Here is a 20088-nt window from a genome sequence, read left to right as displayed (position 1 = left end):
ATCGTTTACCTTTGATCTTCAGATGTTTTCACTCACGAGACTGCCAGTAACACAACAAATGTTCCTTTTGTTCCATAAAGATTATTTTTATATCCAAAATACCTCCGTTTGTTTGTCGCGTTATGTTCAGAAATCCACAGGAAAGAGCGGTCACGACAACACAGACATAAATTCCAAATAGTTTCCATAATGTCCACAGAAACATGTCAAATGTTTTTTATAATCAATCCTCAGGTTGTTTTTAAAATATATAATCTATAATATATCAACCGGAAATGTCTTTCACAGTAAGGAAAGGGGAAAACAATGGCTGTCCAAATTCTGTTGCGCAAACAAAACTCGTGACCACTTGACGCGATGTTATCGTTCTGGCTCATGAATGAAATGAACCAAATTAATCTGGTTCAAATCCCTTTAAATCCAGCAAAGGGAGGCTGTGGAACATGGAGTTTTCAAAATAGAAGCCACTTCCTGTTTTGATTTCCTCAGGGTTTCGCCTGCAATATCAGCTCTGTTATACTCACAGACAATATTTTGACAGTTTTGGAAACTTTAGTGTTTTCTATCCAATACTAATAATAATATGCATATCTTAGCAACTGAGACTGAGGAGCTGGCCGTTTACAATGGGCACCTTTTCATCCAAGCTACTCAATACTGCCCCTGCAGCCATATGAAGTTAAACAGGCGCACTTCAATTCCGGTCCAAAAATGACAGCACATAAAAACAATAACGTGCCAAAAACACGGAACATAGCAAAAGTATGGAGCCTGACTATCCACATAACAAACAATTACACACAAAGACATGGAGAACAGAGGACTAAATACATGCAGTGTGATTGTGGAATGAAAACCAGGTGTGTAATGGATCAAGACAAAACAAATGGACATATGAGAAATGGAGCAGCGATGGCTAGAAAGCCGGTGATGCCGATCGCCACCCGAACAAGTGGAGTGGAGCAGACTTCGGTTGAAGTCGTGACATTGATGTACAAGTACACCTCCTGGATAGGACACTTAACCCAATCCATCTCCTTTATATTGAATGCCAAGCAGAGAGTCATTCATTCCCATTTTTAGAGTAATTCACATGACTCGACCGGGGATCCAACCCTCAACCTTCTAATCTCACGGTAGACAATAAACACGGCCACTGAGTTGGCTCATGGTTAAACAGTATGTCTAAACAAAAGGCTGACATACAAGAGATATGATACAAGAGAAGAATATAGAATCACCAAGGAAGTCTAAAAAAGCAATACAATCAAAGACTAAGATTAAAGGCCAAGCAAAAAAGATAGATATTCCTGCATGATTTAAAGACCTCAATGGTTTCTGGCCCTCTACCTCACATGACAAGCCATTCCATAACAGTGGTGCTCTGACAGAGAACACTCCTAGAAGAACAAGTTTATTCTATGATACATTATAGTATCAGCAAGGCTAAAATGTCATGACTGTCTGGATACATTATATGCATATACTGTATACTAATAAGAGTTTCTTGACCAAAATAGACCCATTCCTCTGCACATGAACAAAGTTCAGTCCCAGTCTGAACACCTGACATCAGAGTACACACTCTCCTGTGGTGTCTCTCTTCTTTCTTCCTCTTTTAGTTTTCCTCTCAGAGAAATTCAATGCAGCATAGTTCACGTAACTCCATCTTGATCCTGTGAACCTTCATGTTTTTTTATAAATACAGTGGGGCAAAAAAGTATTTAGTCAGCCACCAAATGTGCAAGTTCTCCCACTTAAAAAGATGAGAGAGGCCTGTAATTTTCATCATAGGTACACTTCCACTATGACAGACAAAATGAGAAAAAAAATCCAGAAAATCACATTGTAGGATTTTTTATGAATTTATTTGCTATTTATGGTGGAAAATAAGTATTGGATTTTGTTCCTAATAGATATTTTAACGACATACGTTTCACAACGGAGAAAGTAAAAGTTGGAAATCTTCTCATCATCAACAATATCAGCAGATCAGACAAGGCAGCAGCCTAGTCTATCTACAGCCTCTCCAAGAACAATCTCCGTCTCTCTGATGCTGGGACTCACTACTGTGCTGTGGCCACATGTTGGGAGATCCAGTTGGGCAACGGAAACAAACCTGAATATTGGTATGTAGAATATATTTATATGTCAAAAATCTAATACATTCTTAACAACTGAAGCCATTTTTTGAAGGTTGAATAGCATTGAGCTTGTGCACTTAAAACAATTAAATAGAGCTTGATTTGACCTAAGTATTAATGCCAAAACTATGATTTTGTTTTACATTTCTAGAAAAAGCAGCAGATCCTGTAATCATTGCTCTTGGAGTGACCTCGGCTGTCTTTGTGATTGTGATCCTTATCCTCACCTGCACCAGACATACTAAACCAGTTTGTGAACAATTGTTATGCAAATTTCCCTTTGGGAGTCTTTAGTCATTTTTATGCTTTGTTTTCATCCATGGAAACAGTGGGTGCTTCTCAGCATGTCAGACATGACAATTCAACTAGAGAATAAAGCAACCAGGTAAACACAGCAAAGTTGTCTAATAAATATTGTCCAGAAATGTGACATGGCATTACGTTTGTACAGTGGTCGAAAAAGTACACAATTGTCATACTTAATTAAAAATAAAGATACCTTAATAGAAAATGACTCAAGTGAAAGTCACCCTGTAAAATACTACTTGAGTAAAAGTCTAAAAGCATTTGGTTTTAAATATACTTAAGTATCGAAAGTAAATACAATTGATAAAACATACTTAAGTATCAAAAGTACAAGTAAAAGTACAAATCATTTCTAATTCCTTATATTAAGCAAACCAGACGGCACCATTTCTTTTTATTTTGTATTTATAGATAACCAGTGGGACCCTCCAACACACAGACATCATTTACAAACCAAGCATTTGTGTTTAGTGAGTCTGCCAGATCAGAGGCAGTAGGGATGACCAGGGTTGTTCTCTTGATACATGTGTGAATTGGACCATTTTCCTGTCCTGCTAAGCATTCAAAATGTAAAGACTACTTTTGGGTGTCAGGTAAAATGTATGGATTTAAAAGTACACCATTTTATTAAGGAATGTAGTGAAGTAAAAGTAAAAGTTGTCAAAAATATAAATAGTAAAGTGAAGTACAGATTCCACAAAAACAACTTAAGTAGTACTTTAAAGTATTTTAACGAAAGTACTTTACACCACTGCTTTTATAATGACATATTTTCTAGATTGATTACTACTCCACCTTCTATTACTATGTTACGACTACTGCACGTATCCCATGAGGGTTTAATATTGTATAACAGTTTGATGAAAATATGATTATTCACAGCATCAAGATGCATATATGTTGAATTGTGCTGCATTGCATTTCTCTGAGAGGAAAACTAAAAGAGGAAGAAAGAAGAGAGAGACAACACAGGAGACTGTACTCGGATGTCAGGTGTTCAGACTTGGAGTGAACTGCAGTGCAGAGGAATACATTTTGGTCAATAACACGTGTTTCTATTGCTACTACATACTGTAATATTCAAGACAAACAAGCAACACTATTTTTGTATCATAGGGCAGCAGTGTTTTTCTCATCTCTGCAACCCAGAACCTAATCTCTTTTCTAGACTACTGTGAATAGAGGGACCAGGAGACATCCTATATTTTATTGTTCATGTTTTCACGTAATTCAAGTATCCCAATTGTTTTTGTAGTGTTAAATTAACCTCATAAAATAAATGTAATTCTAATTTACTATAGATAATGTCATAATGAAATCATGAAAAACCGCCATGGCCCATACCGCTTCCCGGTGGTGATCTGGGCACCCTTTCCAACCATGTACATACTGTATGTCCACATGGTACCATCTCCAATCAAGGACTTGACAACACTCCCTCTTAAAATTAATGTAAGATCACCAAACTGCAGTTTCATTTAAACCCTGTACACATGGGTGAGCTTTACTGCACTGCCCTGGTTCCCTGGCAAGCATAAAGATGTAGGATCTTAATTTGATCACCCTGTTGAATGAGAATCTTCCTGCAAGCAGGACATTTTAAACTTCAATTCAAATTGTATTTGTCTCAAGCTTTGTAAACAACTGGTGCACAATAACAGCAAAATGCCCTTCCCAAATATGACACATTTTTAAATGGTAGAAAGATAATAACACAAGGAACAAATACACAATGAGTACCAATAACTTGGCTACATACACTGGGTACCAGAACCGAGTCGATGTGCAGTGGTAGGAGGTAATTGAGGTGGATATGTACATATAGGTAAGGATAAAGTGACTAGACAACAGGCTAGATAATTAACAGTAGCATCAGCATATGTGAGTCAAAAGAGGTAGTGCAAATGGGATCAATACAGATAGTCTGGCTAGCTATTTGGTTAACTATTTAGCAGTATTACGGCTTGAAGGTAGAAGCTGTTCAGGGTCCTGTTGGTTCCAGACTTGGTGCATCGATACTGTAGCAGAGAGAACAGTCTATGACTTGGGTGACTGGAGTCTGACAATTTTTAGGGCCATCCTCTGACACCGCCTGGTATAGAGGTCCTGGATGGCAGGGAGCTCGGTCCCACTGAAATACTGGGCCGTACGCACTACCTTCTGTAGCGCCTTGCGCTCGGTGCATCACCAAAGTCGAGGATCGGTAGGATGGTAAGTTTTACGAGGGTATGTTTGGCAGCATGAGTGAAGGATGCTTTGTTGCGATATAGGAAGCCGATTCTAGATTTAATTTTGGATTGGAGATGCTTAATGTGAGTCTGGAAGGAGAGTTTACAGTCTTTAAAAAAAAAAAAATTCACCTTTATTATTTAACCAGGTAGGCTAGTTGAGAAAGGGTTCTCATTTGCAACTGTGACCTGGCCAAGATAAAGCGTAGAAAAACGACACATACAACAACACAGAGTTACACATGGAATAAACAAAACATACAGCCAATAATACAGTAGAACAAAAGAAAACAAAACATCTATATACAGTGAGTGCAAATGAGGTAAGTTAGGGAAATAAATAGGCCATGGTGGCGAAGTAATTACAATATAGCAATTAAACCCTGGAATGGTAGATCGGCAGAAGATGAGTGTGCAGGTAGAGATACTGGGGTGCAAAAGGAGCAAAATAAATAAATACCAGTATGGTGATGAGGTAGGTAGATAGATGGGCTGTTTACAGATGGATGGGCTATGTACAGGTGCAGTGATCTGTAAGCTGCTCTGACAGCTGGTGCTTAAAGCTAGTGAGGGAGATGTGAGTCTCCAGCTTCAGAGATTTTTGCAATTCGTTCCGGTCATGAGCAGCAGAGAACTGGAAGGAAAGACGACCAAAGAGTAATTGGCATTGGGGGTGACCAGTGAGATATACCTGCTGGAGTGCATGCTACGAGTGGGTGCTGCTATGGTGACCAGTGAGCTGAGATAAGGCGGGGCTTTACCTAGCAGAGACTTGTAGATAACCTGTAGCCAGTGGGTTTGGCGACGAGTATGAAGCGAGGGCCAACCAACGAGAGCGTACAGGTCGCAATGGTGGGTAGTGTATGGGGCTTTGGTGACAAAACGGATGGCTCTGTGATAGACTGCATCCAGTTTGTTGAGTAGAGTGTTGGAGGCTATTTTATAGATGACATCACCGAAGTCGAGGATCAGTAGGATGGTCAGTTTTATGAGGGTATGTTTGGCAGCAAAACTGAAGATGCTTTGTTGCGATATAGGAAGCCGATTCTAGATTTAATTTTGTATTGGAGATGCTTAATGTAAGTCTGGAAGGAGAGTTTACAGTCTAACCAGACACCCAGGTATTTGTAGTTGTCCACGTATTCTAATTCAGAGCCGTCCAGAGTAGTGATGCTGGACGGGCGAGCAGGTGCGGGCAGTGATCGATTTAAAAACATGCATTTAGTTTTACTTGCATTTAAGAGCAGTTGGAGGCCACGGAAGGAGAGTTGTATGGCATTGAAGCTCGTCTGGAGGTTAGTTAACACAGTGTCCAAGGAGGGGCCAGAAGTATACAGAATGGTGTCGTCTGCGTAGAGGTGGATCAGAGAATCACCAGCAGCAAGAGTAACATCATTGATGTATGCAGACAAGAGAGTCTGCCCGAGAATTGAACCCTGTGGCACACCCATAGAGACTGTCAGAGGTCCGGACAACAGGCCCTCCGATTTGACACACTGAACTCTATCAGAGAAGTAGTTGGTAAACCAGGTGAGGCAATCATTTGAAAAACCAAGGCTGTCGAGTCTGCCTATAAGAATGTTGTGATTGACAGAGTCGAAAGCCTTGGCCAGGTCAATGAATACGGCTGCACAGTAATGTCTCTTATCGATGGCAGTTATGATGTCGTTTAGAACCTTGAGCGTGGCTGAGGTGCACCCATGACCAGCTCTGAAACCAGACTGCATAGCGGAGAAGGTTTGGTGGGATTCGAAATGGTCGGTAATCTGTTTGTTGACTTGGCTTTCGAAGACCTTAGAAAGACAGGGTAGGATAGATATAGGTCTGTAGCAGTTTGGGTCTAGAGTGTCACCCCCTTTGAAGAGGGGGATGACCGCGGCAGCTTTCCAATCTTTGGGAATCTCAGACGATACGAAATCAGCCCGGCTGATTTGTAGGGGTCCAGATTTTGCAGCTCTTTCAGAACATCAGCTATCTGGATTTTATGTAAAGGAGAAATGGTGGGGCTCTTTGGCGGGTTTCTGTGGATGGTGCCGGGCAGTTGACCGGGGTAGGGGTAACCATGTGGAAAGCATGGCCAGCCGTAGAGAAATCCTTATTGAAATTCTCAATTATAGTGGATTTATCGGTGGTGACAGTGTTTCCCAGCCTCAGTGGGCAGCTGGGAGGAGGTGCTCTTATTCTCCATTGACTTTACAGTGTCCCAGAACTTTTTCGAGTTAGTACTACAGGATGCAAATTTATGTTTGAAAAAGCTTGCCTTAGCTTTTCTAACTGCCTGTGTATATTTGTTCCTAACTTCCCTGAAAAGTTGCATATCACGGAGGCTATTCGATGCTAATGCAGAACGCCTGTTAAGGGATTTTTTAATCAATAATGACTAATTATGTATACATTTTAATCAGGACTGACTAATCAGAATACTATTATGTTACTCTATAGATGTATGAATTTTCTTTTAATCCTAGTACTGAATATAATGTGTGTAAATATAATCAAGAATTAGAACAATGACTGTCTTTTCCTTGGTAGAAATGAATGAACTTATCGTCAGACTGGCTAGAATGCTTATCTACACAGGCAGCCCTTGGCTCGGTCATAAATTATCAAAATTAGGAGAGACGATGTTGGAAGGCTTGAGAACTATACAGCCATTGTACTGGAGTGGACATGAGACGGGACAGTTCGAAAACGAATGACGTCATTTTCAGTTTATAACCTATGGTAAAATGTTTCATGTTCAGTACTCTCGAGAATAAACGCTGCTGATTGATTTTGAGACTGGTCTCTGTCCATTTTATGCAAATAAGAGTCTTACAAGTTCTTAGGAGTGGACAGAGTGTTGCATTTAATTGGGTATTAAAACATGTAGGAATTTAATTCCAGTAACAATTGGTCCTTCGAAACCGGGATCTAAAATACCCGTCTCTGTCATCTGAAGGTCGTACGCCGAAAATCGTGCACGTGCACATGCGGGTCTGGTCCCGTTATTTAAGACCTGGCCTCTGAGTTGAGGTTAAAGACCAGACCGGTGTACACCCCAGACCGACAGGGACGGTGACTAGATCCAACGAACATTGATTTTCCCAGTCGGCGACAAGGTCAGTAGCCTATATTTTCGATTCTGGGGGGAATGATTTAAGTTATCTTTGATTTGATGTTCTAAAAGGTTTCGAATTTATCAAGAATAGGAGCTTTCTGTTCCAAACAGATCCAATGAGTTGTGTATGACCAATATACACTGGGTTTTTTATAACCCTGGCAGGTTCAAGATAACCTGGGGTACCGTGCACACCATAAATAAACTAGCTTGATAGATCCGGGTGCCTTGTAGGCCAGAGGTGTTATTAAGACAGGACATGCAGTCCAAATGAGGAGGAGAGGGAAACCAAAATCTAGAGGAATGGGATAAAAGCCAAATCTATAGACAAGAGGTTCCAGGAGGGAGGGAAGCCTAATATAGCGAAGTGAGACAAGATATCGGTGTACTTTAAAAGTCCTATGAGGCAACATGAAATAGGAGGTTAACTAGGGATTTACGACCCCTGGGTAATGGCTTATAGTTGTAAGGGTGAGACGCATGACTTTCAACCTTTGTCTCTCCCTAGCCCGTACGGGAGTTGTGGCAATGAGACAAGATAGTAGCTACTAAAACAATTGGATACCACGAAATTGGGGAGGAAAAGGGGTGACATTTTTTTATAAAATCACTAACCAGAACAGTAATGGACAAGGCATATTGATATTAGAGAGAGGCATGCGTAGCCAAGTGAACATATGGGTTCAATGAGTGGTTAGGCTGGCTGGGGACACGGCGATTCAGACAGTTAGCAGGCTAACAACCTAACAGTTAGTAGGCCGGAGCTAAACAAGCTAGCAGCTAGTTAACCAGGGCAAGCTAGCAGTTAGCAGGCCAGGTTAGCAAGCAAGCAGTTAGCATGGGCTAGCAGTTAGCAGACCGGGTTAGCAAGCAAGCAGTTAGCAAGGGCTAGCAGTTAGCAGACCGGGCAGGCAAGCTAGCAGTTAGCAGACCAGGGCCCGGCAGTGTAGCAGTTAGCAGACCGGGTTAGCAAGCAAGCAGATAGCGGGGGCTAGAAAGTTAGCCTTTGGGGGGACGTCGCGATGGGGGTAAGTCTGTTTTTGCCTCTTCGTGCAGTGACATCGATAGACCAGTCGTGTAATTAGTAGGGTTCCAAGTAGCTCTAGGTAGCTAGCAGGCCGATATTGCTACCATGCTTCGGTGGTAGCACAGGAGCCCTAGACACAGGAGTCTAACCAGACACCCAGGTATTTGTAGTTGTCCACGAATTTTAAGTCAGAGCTATCCATAGTAGTGATGCTGGACGGGCGAGCAGGTGCGGGCAGTGATCGATTGAATAGCATGCATTTAGTTTTACTTGCGTTTAAGAGCAGTTGGAGGCCACGGAAGGAGAGTTGTATGTATTAGAAGGTAATGAGTTAATTAATGGCCTTTAGTTCAGGGATCTTACATCTTCATATGTTTTTTATGTGTCTGTCTGGTTTTATACATTTATGTGCATTTAAGAAAGTGTTGTTTCAGATTGATTTATATGAAACCATAAATGTACCATTTAGGTAAGAATCCCCAGAGGTCTGATTACAAGACCGTGGTACAGCTGCCAATGTCTGGCCCATTCCACCCAGGAGAAAATGTGACTCTGCAGTGTACAGTGCTCTCTGGGACCTGTACATGAGAACACAGTACGTACTGGATCAAGAGAATCCTATCCAGGAGTCATTTACACCCCTGGGAACAGGAGTGATGAGTGTGAGAAGAGCCCTGAGACTCCCTCTCCTACAATGAGCTGTGTCTACAGCCTCTCCAAGAACAACCTCAGCCCCTCTCTCTGATGCTTGAAGTGTGCAGATGTAGGATCTTATTTGGAGCCAATTTGCTATAGCAGGAACATTTTCCTACAGCAACAGGAATTGTGACTTATTATGTGGATTTTAATTAATGGACTTTTTTGTAGGGGTTGATACATTTTTTGTTAGGGCAAATTAAGTCTGACATTTCAAAGTGGAAATTACAAATTTTAGAAGCTTTTAATAACGTCAAATGCAATAGAAGTTTGCATTTCCTGCTGTGCTGGACATTTTTCAACAACATAATAGTGATCAAATTAAGATCTTACATCTGTAGGCCTAATGATTTATAGCACATCATTGTTGTCTTGTACCAATATAATGAACCTAAATCTGCCAACCTATTTTTACATTTTCTTGGGTAAAAATTGTGATAGATACTTCATGACATTCATTTTTATGTTTGTTTCAGAAAAGGCTCTTGTAGTGGTTGTTGTTGGTTTGGTAGTCACGTTGGTGTTGTGTGATTTTGGGATCATCTTCCTTGCCTGCACCAGAAGTAAAGAGCAAGTCTGTAAAAATTGGCATGGTAAGCAATACAATTGTGAAAATATGCTAGATAATTTTTGCTACCTTCAAATTACATGATGAAAACCTTACAACTAAATTGTTTTTACATTTATTGAAACATGCCCATGTTTCCAATTTCCTGACAAGTTTCTGCTTTGGAGATAAGTGATTTTCATCAGACAGCGATGCTTTGTTAGATTAGTATTATTTTTTAAATTGAAGCAGTAGGTGCCTGTTGGGGAGGCAGACATGATGGATTAAGGGGAGAACAGGTATTTTTACATTGAGAAATGGTTCAATTGCAATTTTAGGGTGAAATACCTCAATGACTATACTACATACAGTGAGGGAAAAAAGTATTTGATCCACTGCTGATTTTGTATGTTTGCCCACTAACAATGAAATGATCAGTCTATAATTTTAATGGTAGGTTTATTTGAACAGTGAGAGACAGAATAACAAAACAAAAATCCAGAAAAACGCATGTCAAAAATGTTATAAATTGATTTGCATTTTAATGAGAGAAATAAGTATTTGACCCCCTCTCAATCAGAAAGATGTCTTTTATACAGGTAACGAGCTGAGAAACTTGTGAAATAAATGTAATTCTTATTTACTATAGATAGTATCATTGCATACTACAGCATTTCTTGAGTTCAAATTGGCATTTATTAATCTGTTAATGTGCAGTACATTTTGCTTCATTACATTACAAAATGTACCCTTGCATATTAAAACACATTTCACCTATACATTTTTGTTTCCATGTGAACCCAGTACAGGGTTGGGAGGGAAGATGGCTCCCTCCCTCTTTTCTGTGCGAAGGCTTTTGCCTCTTTCCAGGTCATCCATGCTTTACTCAGTTCCTGTAGAGTGGAGCATCTCTAGTTGTTTTTTGGCCTTCTCCTTGTGGGTTGTAGCCCAGCGCTTGTCTTGTTATGTATATTGTGTCTTTCCTGAGTGATCCTGAGTGATCTCCATTTTCTTCTCCTCATACTGATGATGACCTATTTCTTCTTCATTCTCAGGTCTTGGTATGTTATATTGTTGGGCCACCATATCCTCAGTATATACTGCACCATTGGAAGTTATTGATAAATATTCTGAGTGAGGCCCTTTTATATGTTAATTTAATTGTGGCCTTGATCTTTCCTTGACCTCGTCCTAAAGCAGCTAAAGCAGCTATTCCTTGACCATAAAGGCCTGGAGCACTGTCCTATGCTATCCAGTTTGTCGGGTAGGATCTCTGTAACACGTGTACCATTGCTGTACTTACACTCTACCTGTCTATGTAACCACCAGGTTAATACATAGGTATCGTTGGAAGACAATTACCTTTAACTAGGTGTAATTTATGACAAAAGATAATATTAGAGTTGATGTTGTGCCATCATGATTATTATATTACCTGTACAATAAAGGTACAATGAGCTCAGAACTTTGAGAACTTTTTGTTGGCTATTCCCCTTCACAAAACTATCAGCACTGTCACGCCCTGGCCGTAGTTATCTTTGTTTTCTTTATTATTTTGGTTAGGCCAGGGTGTGATATGGGTGATTTATGTGTTTTGACTTGTCTAGGGTTTTTTGTAGATTTATGGGGTTGTGTTCAGTTTAGGTGTCTAGGTAAGTCTATGGTTGCCTAGATTGGTACTCAATCAGAGCCAGGTGTTTATTGTTGTCTCTGATTGGGAACCATATTTAGGCAGCCATATTCTTTGGGGTTTTTGTGGGTGATTGTTTCCTATGTCAGTGTTTGTGCCACATGGGACTGTTTTGGGTTTTCACGTTTCTTGTTTTGTAGTTGTGTTCATGTTTGCATTTTCCTATTAAAACCATGAACACTTACCATGCTGCGTTTTGGTCCGCCTCTCCTTCACAGGAAGAAAACCGTGACAAGCATTGACTACTTTTGGCATAACATTATCTAACAGCTGTACAAATAGCAATGAAGCCTATTTGACATTACCCTCTTGTAAAGCAATTCAGGAAAGAGTTGCAGGCCTCTATATGTAGATACATTGAAAAGTGCAGATACTTTAGCAAATACCAGAATAACGGCCCAAATGAAACACTGTAGGTGTTTGTGTAATCAAAAATACTGTTGCTAGTTCGGAAATGTAACAGGAAGTGTTGTGTTTTTTACACCAACCTATCAGGTTGGTCTTTGACTTCAGACCTGCATATTGGTACATACTTATTTCAAGTGTTTATCCGGTCAGAGGACTAACCTGAAGTTGGAGCTACACACCATGATGATCAGATTCGGGGTTGTTGTGGTAATATTCAGTACAATATGTAAGTTTTGCAATTCCTCCTTGATTTGTCTAACCGTAATGTGATTCTGTTTAGTTGACAATGTAAGAATTAGAGGGGGAAATAGTTTTTATGGGGTTTCTGATACTGTTGAGCTTTCGTTAGTCATTGTCCTAGTTCTTCTGATTGACCTACACTTTTCTATCTGTTTTGCATTTTCAGGTGTGTCAAAATGCAACAATGTTCAGCGGCATATTCAAGTTCAGGGGGTTCAAATTGGTGGTATGCAGGCACCATAGTGGTATGCAGGCACCATACCGTTATGCAGGTACCATACTGTTATGCAGACTCCATTCTTGGTACTTTTTTCTCTCATGTGCACTTTTACTAATCCAGCTGTGTCTGGATAAATCACACTATGTTGTTAATTTTATGATAAAAAAAAAATAAAAATCAATTAACTCTGCAATGGAAACAGATGGCACATCTCAACAAATCTGTGATGCCATTCTCAGTGCTGACCAGTTGGGTCAACAGGTACAAATACTAGCTTACAAAAAAGTATGTGACAACTATCTTACTTAATGATCAACATCAAGTCTTTTGGACATTATTCACTTATCTTAGGAATTGTTTTTTTCTCCATGTTTCTGCCCAGGGATTCAGTGGTGACCGGCTACAATACACTGGAGTGACCTTTACCACCAAGACAACTGGAACCAGGAGAAATAAATGAAAGAATTGGGGAGTATCCTGTTGTTCCACTATTGGAAGTTGCAACATCACAGAAACAAGCAAATATTTTTTTACAGACATCGATCACAGTTTGTTTTCTATAGTTTAAAGGAGTGTAATTCACAGAGTTGTGCTATTTTGTTTCTTTGATTATTTCAGAAATTAAGTGTAAATGCAAGTATGTTTAATTAGTAATCCATTTCAAAGAGAAGATCTTTGATGACAGTTGTGTAAATCAACCTTTGTACCATTATTAAAAGCTCCATTCTAAATAATGTGATGAATCAGACGGTGGTTAGATGATGAATCAGACGATAAAGTTGGTTAGATGATTCGATATAGACCTACAGGTACCTAAATTCTGGTACATTATAGCTATAAACTGTCACGGATCTCTCCGGAACCTTCATTACGCACACCTGTCCCCTATTCCCACTGATTAGTGCTTGCATAAGTGTGTCTTTGGTTTCCATTGGGAGGTCAATTATTGTTCAAATGTCCGTTGTTTCTTGTGAGTACCTGTTCTATGTGTGTTTTGGCTTTCGTGCCACGGTGGATTGCGCAGATGATTACGGGTCTCGTCCTGTGTGTTAATCGTTGTGCGCTTGGGTTATTTACTCGAGGTACTCCTCGCTTTTTTGTTTGGGTTTCTACCCTTTGTTTTCTTTATTGTTTGTTTAGTCTTCGTCCCCATGCCTTTACACGGTATGCCGTAATTTGGGTACAATAAAAACCAGAGGTGGGACCAAGTCATTGTTTTACAAGTCACAAGTAAGTATCAAGTCTTAGCACTCAAGTCCCAAGTCAAGACAGGCAAGACTCGAAACATTGAGTTTCGAGTCCTAAGCAAGTCATAATGCACTCAAACACAATGTAATACCATTTAATATTTTTAATAGTATAGTAGTATACTACATTTACGCAAATCATGAATGCTTAAAAAATATATTTATTACTTTACAAATAAACATATTTCCATGGAAATACATGGGTAGCCATGAGAAAGACTGCACCATAGCGATTGACTTTCGCAGTAGCATCAGCAGTAACATCAGGCAGGATTTAGGCTACAAACTGCCTAGCCAGTGGTAGCTCAATCTTGGGTGTAATGATCACGTTCCCGGGCTGACTGACTGTGTGGAGGCTCATTGACTTAATGTTACTTAGCCTACATGCTATACAAGCAAAGTTATATATAGCTGTCGGCTATATTAGCCACGACTTACCGTTCTTTGTGCAGCTTCAAATGTCGAACCAAGTTGGAAGATGTTGTGTCTCCGTCTAATTTTCTTCCCACATGTTTTGCTAGTTGCAATTTGTTTTTTGTTGACTATAGTATAGTCTTCATATCCGAAAATAATAATTTCCGACTGAATTCACCCACTGACATTCCTTTGCATTGCCACGCGCAACTTTTTCTCAGCTTGCACAATTTGATTGGCTGCTGTCCGATTCAAACTGTTATCCGTTAAATGAAGAGTTGATGGGCTGCACACTTTTTTTATTAGCATAATTTTTTATAGTTGGGCTTGTGGAGGGTATCAAGTCAGTCCAAGTCAAAGGGCTCAAGTCCAAGTTAAGTCACGAATCATTGGTGTTAAAGTCAAAGTCGAGTTGCAAATCATCATATTTGTGACTCGAGTCTGACTCGGGTCCAAGTCATGTGACTCGAGTCCACACCTCTGATTTTAAAAAACTATTATGTATTCCTGCGCCTGTCTCCCGAATCTCTTCATTCCAACGTGACATAAACATGCTGTTGGAACTCAAGAAATACAGTAAAATGTAATTAACCTACATTATATACAATGTTTAAGAAGGTATGCTATCTTATTGTTTGTTTCATGGGTTACAGTAAATATCACAACAATTATACATTTTGGAAAAAGGATTAAAACAATCCAAATAGAACCATAATACATTTATACATGATTTCAAATAGAGAAAAATTACTTAAAATGGGGGCTGATCAACTCTAATTGTATTTGAAATACAGTTCAATTGCAACAAACTTTGCTGTAGAAAAGTAATTAAGTAAGAAATCGTCATCCGAGCCAGAACTGCTCATAGGTTCAATATTCAATAATGGAATGCAGCTTGATGTACAAGTATACCTCCTGGACAGGATACTTAACCCAATCCATCTCCTTTATACTGAGTGCCAAGCAGAGAGGCATTCATTCCCATTTTTAGAGTAATTGGTGTGACTTGACCAGGGATCAAACCCTCAACCTTCTAATCTCACGGTAGACAATAAACACAAGGCCACTGAGTTGGCTCATGGTTAAACAGTATGTCTAAACAAAAGGCTGACATACAAGAGATATGATACAAGAGAAGAATATAGAATCACCAAGGAAGTCTAAAATAACAATACAATCAAAGACTAAGATTAAAGGCAAAGCAAAAAAGGTAGATTTTCTGGCCCTTTACCTCACAGGACAAGCCATTCCATAACAGTGGTGCTCTGATAGAGAACACTCCTAGAAGAACAAGCTTATTCTATGATACATTATAGTGTATCAAATGTCATGACTGTCTGAATACATTATAAACATATTAACAAGAGTTTCTTGACCAAACTACATCCATTCCTCTGCACATAAACAATGTTCAGTCCCAGTCTGAACACCTGCCATCAGAGTACACACTCTCCTGTGGTGTCTCTCTCTTCTTTCTTCCCCTTTTAGTTTTCCTCTCAGAGAAATGCAATGCAGCATAATTCAACGTAACTCCATCTTGATCCTGTGAATCATCATAATGTTTTTTATTCATAAATGTAGTCATAATAATAATACTTGTCAGGTAACTGGAGTGTCTAGTATCATATTAAACATCTTCTACAAACAGGCCAAAATTATAACAATTGCATTTATATACCTGATCACATTCGGTGGTTGTGTTGTCATGTCCAATATGCTGTGCAACACTCACTGTTAACGTGAATAAAAACAGCATCAACATGACAAAAGTCAAGATTGATAGAAGACAGAGGCACAATAGTTGGTGACAAGTATTAGGTATTAATCTTTAAATGTTTTAGGTGTTCATCTACAGTTTGTAATAACAAAGAATTCACCTTGATAATGTTCACAAAATGTCTTTGTATTTCTGGTGAAGATGAGGATAATGATTACAATCACACAGAAAACTGATGTCACTCCCAGTCCAATGACAACATGATCCAGAGATCTTCCTAAAAGGAAGAAAAAATGTAATAAATAGATACAAATATATACCCTTATGTTAAAGTAAAACATTAGGAGATTTATATTAGACTAAAATAGTAAGAGAGATACATACCACCCTTCTATTAAAATAAAATAGTAAGATAGATATATACCACCCTTTATATTAAAATAAAATAGTAAGAGAGATATATACCACCCTTTATATTTAAAAAAAATAGTAAGATATATATACCAACCTTGTATACAAAATAAAATAGTAAGATATATATATACCAACCTTATATTAACATACAGAGTAAGAGACATATAGCACCCATATATTAAAGTAAAATAGTTAGTACGATATATATAGCATACTCAAAATTAGTCTCCTCCATATCGACTATGGCGTCATGAGGTCGTCTAGGCATAGAGCTCTGTAAATATTGTACATATTTTCTTTATTTTAAAGTGTTTTCTTGTTGTATTTTTTTAAATTAATGTTTTGGTTTTGAATGTTCTGTTATTATTTTTTTATTTTTTTAACCTTTTATTTAGTAAGTCAGTTAAGAACAAATTCTTATTTACAATGACGGCCTACCAAAAGAGAACAAAGACTGAAATCCGTGTCTGGAGATGGCAGAAGAGGATCAGGGACTGTTCCTAACCACTGTTGATGTGTGGTGGCATTTCCAGCACTTTTCAGCAGCCATGGCATCACCCAGGTGATCGGCTTGTCACCAAAAGCACTCAGAAACTTCTACAGATGCACAATCGAGAGCATCCTGGCGGGCTGTATCACCGCCTGGTATGGCAACTGCACCGCCCTCAACCGTAAGGCTCTCCAGAGGGTAGTGAGGTCTGCACAACGCATCACCGGGGGCAAACTACCTGCCCTCCAGGACACCTACACCACCCGATGCTACAGGAAGGCCATAAAGATCATCAAGGACATCAACCACCCGAGCAACTGCCTGTTCACCCCGCTGTCATCCAGAAGGCGAGGTCAGTACAGGTGCATCAAAGCTGGGACCGAGAGACTGAAAAACAGCTTCTATCTCAAGGCCATCAGACTGTTAAACAGCCACCACTAACATTGAGTGGCTACTGCCAACACACTGTCAATGCCACTGACTCTACTCCAGCCACTTTAATCATGGGAATTGATGGGAAATGATGTAAATATATCACTAGCCACTTTAAACAATGCTACCTTATATAATGTTACTTACCCTACATTATTCATCTCATATGCATACGTAGATACTGTACTCTATATCATCGACTGCATCCTTATGTAATACATGTATCACTAGCCACTTTAACTATGCCACTTGGTTTACATACTCATCTCATATGTATATACTGTACTCGATATCATCTACTGTATCTTGCCTATGCTGCTCTGTACCATCACTCATTCATATATCCTTATGTACATATTCTTTATCCCCTTACACTGTGTATAAGACAGTAGTTTTTTTTGGAATTGTTAGTTAGATTACTTGTTCGTTATTACTGCATTGTCGGAACTAGAAGCATTTCGCTACACTCGCATTAACATCTGCTAACCATGTGTATGTGACAAATAAATTTGATTTGATTTGATTTGGTTGCTACATTTTTTTGTAATGGAGAACCAGTACCGACAGAAAGGAGCGGCTTCTATGGAGGAACTGAATGCAGGAGAAGCAGGTGTGGTGCTCCGATGAAGAGCTACTGGCCTGTTTGTCAGACTGTCTATGTCTCTCTCTTTCTGTACCATCGATGCCCCCTCTGCTCAAACTATACTGCCTTTCCAACCCAAATTGACTCAACTCCCATTCCATCCTCCCCAGCTAACTATAGACATTCAATCTCCATCCCCATCATCTCAATTTAAATGTGTTGTGTTTAATGTTTGTTTGATTGCAAGCTAAATAACTTATTATTATTAGCATATTAAATACATTGATTGACTGAAGCCACATATTGAAGGAGATATTTGATTACATAGCTTGTGTTTAAAGTTAAGTTTAGATATCAATAGATTGTATTTTGTTTTTAGCATTTTTTAAATATATTTTTATATAACATTATTTTCTGGTCAATGATGAGAATATTGTCATAGCAAAATGTACTTCAACCCCTGTGCTATATGCACCACTTAAATAGTCCTACTTTCTACACTACAACTCATAATATTCATTACCCACCAATATTTAGGTTAGTTCCATTGCCAAACAGGATCTCCCCGCATGTGACCACAGCACAGTAGTAAGTCCCAGCATCAGAGAGACTGGGGTTGTTCTTGGAGAGGCTGTAGACACAGCTCTGTGTAGGAGAGGGAGTCTCAGGGCTCTTCTTACACTCATCACTCCTTTTCCCAGGGGTGTAAATTACTCCTGGATTGGATTCTCCTGATCCGGCTCTGAACCAGTACACACTGTGTTCTCCTGTACAGGTCTCAGAGAGTACTGTACACTGTAGAGTCACAGAGTCTTCTGGATGGACTGGGTCAGACACTGGCTGTTGCTCTACAGTCTGGTAGTGTGACCTTTTCTGACTGACACCTAATTGATGTTGTTTTCATGAAAGAAATGTCAGTGTCACGTGAATACACAATTATTGCAGTTTGGCTTTCTAGAATCATATGTATGCAGCAACCTCAGCATCTGTAACTATGGATAACTTAACAAAACTGTGGTGATAAACATTGAGATAAATCATATTACTGAAATCAAGTTACCTTTTACAGCCAAAAATGTTCCATTTCTAAACTTCATCTCATACATTGATCCTATTCCACAGAAGTATACTGCCTCATCTGATCTGCTGATATTGCTGATGATGAGAAGATATCCAACTTTTACTTTCTCCATTGTGAAACGTATGTCATTAAACTCTCCATTAAGAACAAAATCAGCTGATTTTCTCTTTTCTACAGTTGCCACAACTTGGGGCATTTGACCAGCAGTTTGCTTGTACCAGTACAGCCATTGGAAATAATCAATTGTCTCTGAGAAGAAACATGGAAGAGATACAGACTCTCCGAGCTGAGCTGTGGTCAGTGGAATTTGCAGAGGAACTTCTTCAGAGTGAATCAGGACTACACAAAAATTGAAAGAAATCATTTTTTTAGCTATGTTATCCATTCATTCAGACAATTAGTTTAAAATATATATATATCATATATATATATATATATATATATATATATATATACATTATAAATATTGTGATCTAATCTTTGCACTTGAATTGCCCACAAATATATTGCCATCGTAATTGCATCATATTGAATCTGAAGACATAACTTTTCAATCAGACATCATTATATGATCAGTTTTAAATGTTTCTCTCCAGTAAGACTGTACAGTATGGAACCGTTGGTTAAAAACTGGTACTTACAGATTTGACTGACTAACATCCAAACAAGGTTGATTCTGATCATCTTGATGTGTTGTAACAACAGTTGGTCTACAGTCCCCAAGTGAAATGACTAATGTAAAGCGAAATATAGGCTGGTTTCAATTCTAAGAATTACCTGATTGGTTGAAAAAAAATAAAGTTCAACATTTCCTGTTCCATTCCCAACCAATAAGCAGTTAGTGTAATCAAAAGACCAGTGATATGTATCTGGGACTATAGTTCTATAATGCTTCTCTTACTGTAATCTGTTGGCTGAATGCTTTAGGCTTACTAATTGATACCATAGCTATGTCATCTATCTCTATTTGACCATAATGCCTTTTGCATGGTTTACTAGGTCAACCTCTTAGCCCACCTATCTTAATTGCCTCTCCTCCGTAAGATCTTAGCATAATCTCTTATTTAAATTAACTTATTTAAGTGACATTATTGCCTTAAAGAG

General features: G+C 39.0%; 1 protein-coding gene across 1 annotated transcript; it reads right to left on the bottom strand.

Annotated features, from left to right (window-relative positions):
• Window positions 1-14747: 14747 nt before the first annotated feature.
• On the bottom strand, window positions 14748-19096 carry LOC116352964 (uncharacterized). Its single transcript, XM_031797249.1, has 5 exons — window positions 18964-19096; window positions 18431-18787; window positions 16145-16261; window positions 15946-15998; window positions 14748-15810 (listed from the first exon to the last, which is right to left on the bottom strand). The coding sequence occupies exons 1-5, from the start codon at window positions 19094-19096 to the stop codon at window positions 15679-15681; spliced, it is 792 nt and encodes a 263-aa protein (XP_031653109.1). The 3' UTR covers window positions 14748-15678.
• Window positions 19097-20088: the final 992 nt, after the last annotated feature.

Source organism: Oncorhynchus kisutch, linkage group LG19, assembly GCF_002021735.2.
Source record: "Oncorhynchus kisutch isolate 150728-3 linkage group LG19, Okis_V2, whole genome shotgun sequence".
NCBI classification, from domain to species: domain Eukaryota; kingdom Metazoa; phylum Chordata; class Actinopteri; order Salmoniformes; family Salmonidae; genus Oncorhynchus; species Oncorhynchus kisutch.
Note: the sequence above shows the minus strand (reverse complement) of the source record. Positions and strands in the feature narration are given on the sequence as shown.

Excerpts from the sequence above, each read along its gene's own strand:
- LOC116352964 (XM_031797249.1), bottom strand. The coding sequence starts at position 19,096 with ATGGAGAAAGTAAAAGTTGGATATCTTCTCATCATCAGCAATATCAGC. Across the intron at positions 15,999-16,144 it reads ATTTTGTGAACATTATCAAG|TGAGTGTTGCACAGCATATT; the intron begins GTGAATTCTTTG and ends TCACGTTAACAG. Across the intron at positions 15,811-15,945 it reads CAACCACCGAATGTGATCAG|GATCAAGATGGAGTTACGTT; the intron begins GTATATAAATGC and ends GATGATTCACAG.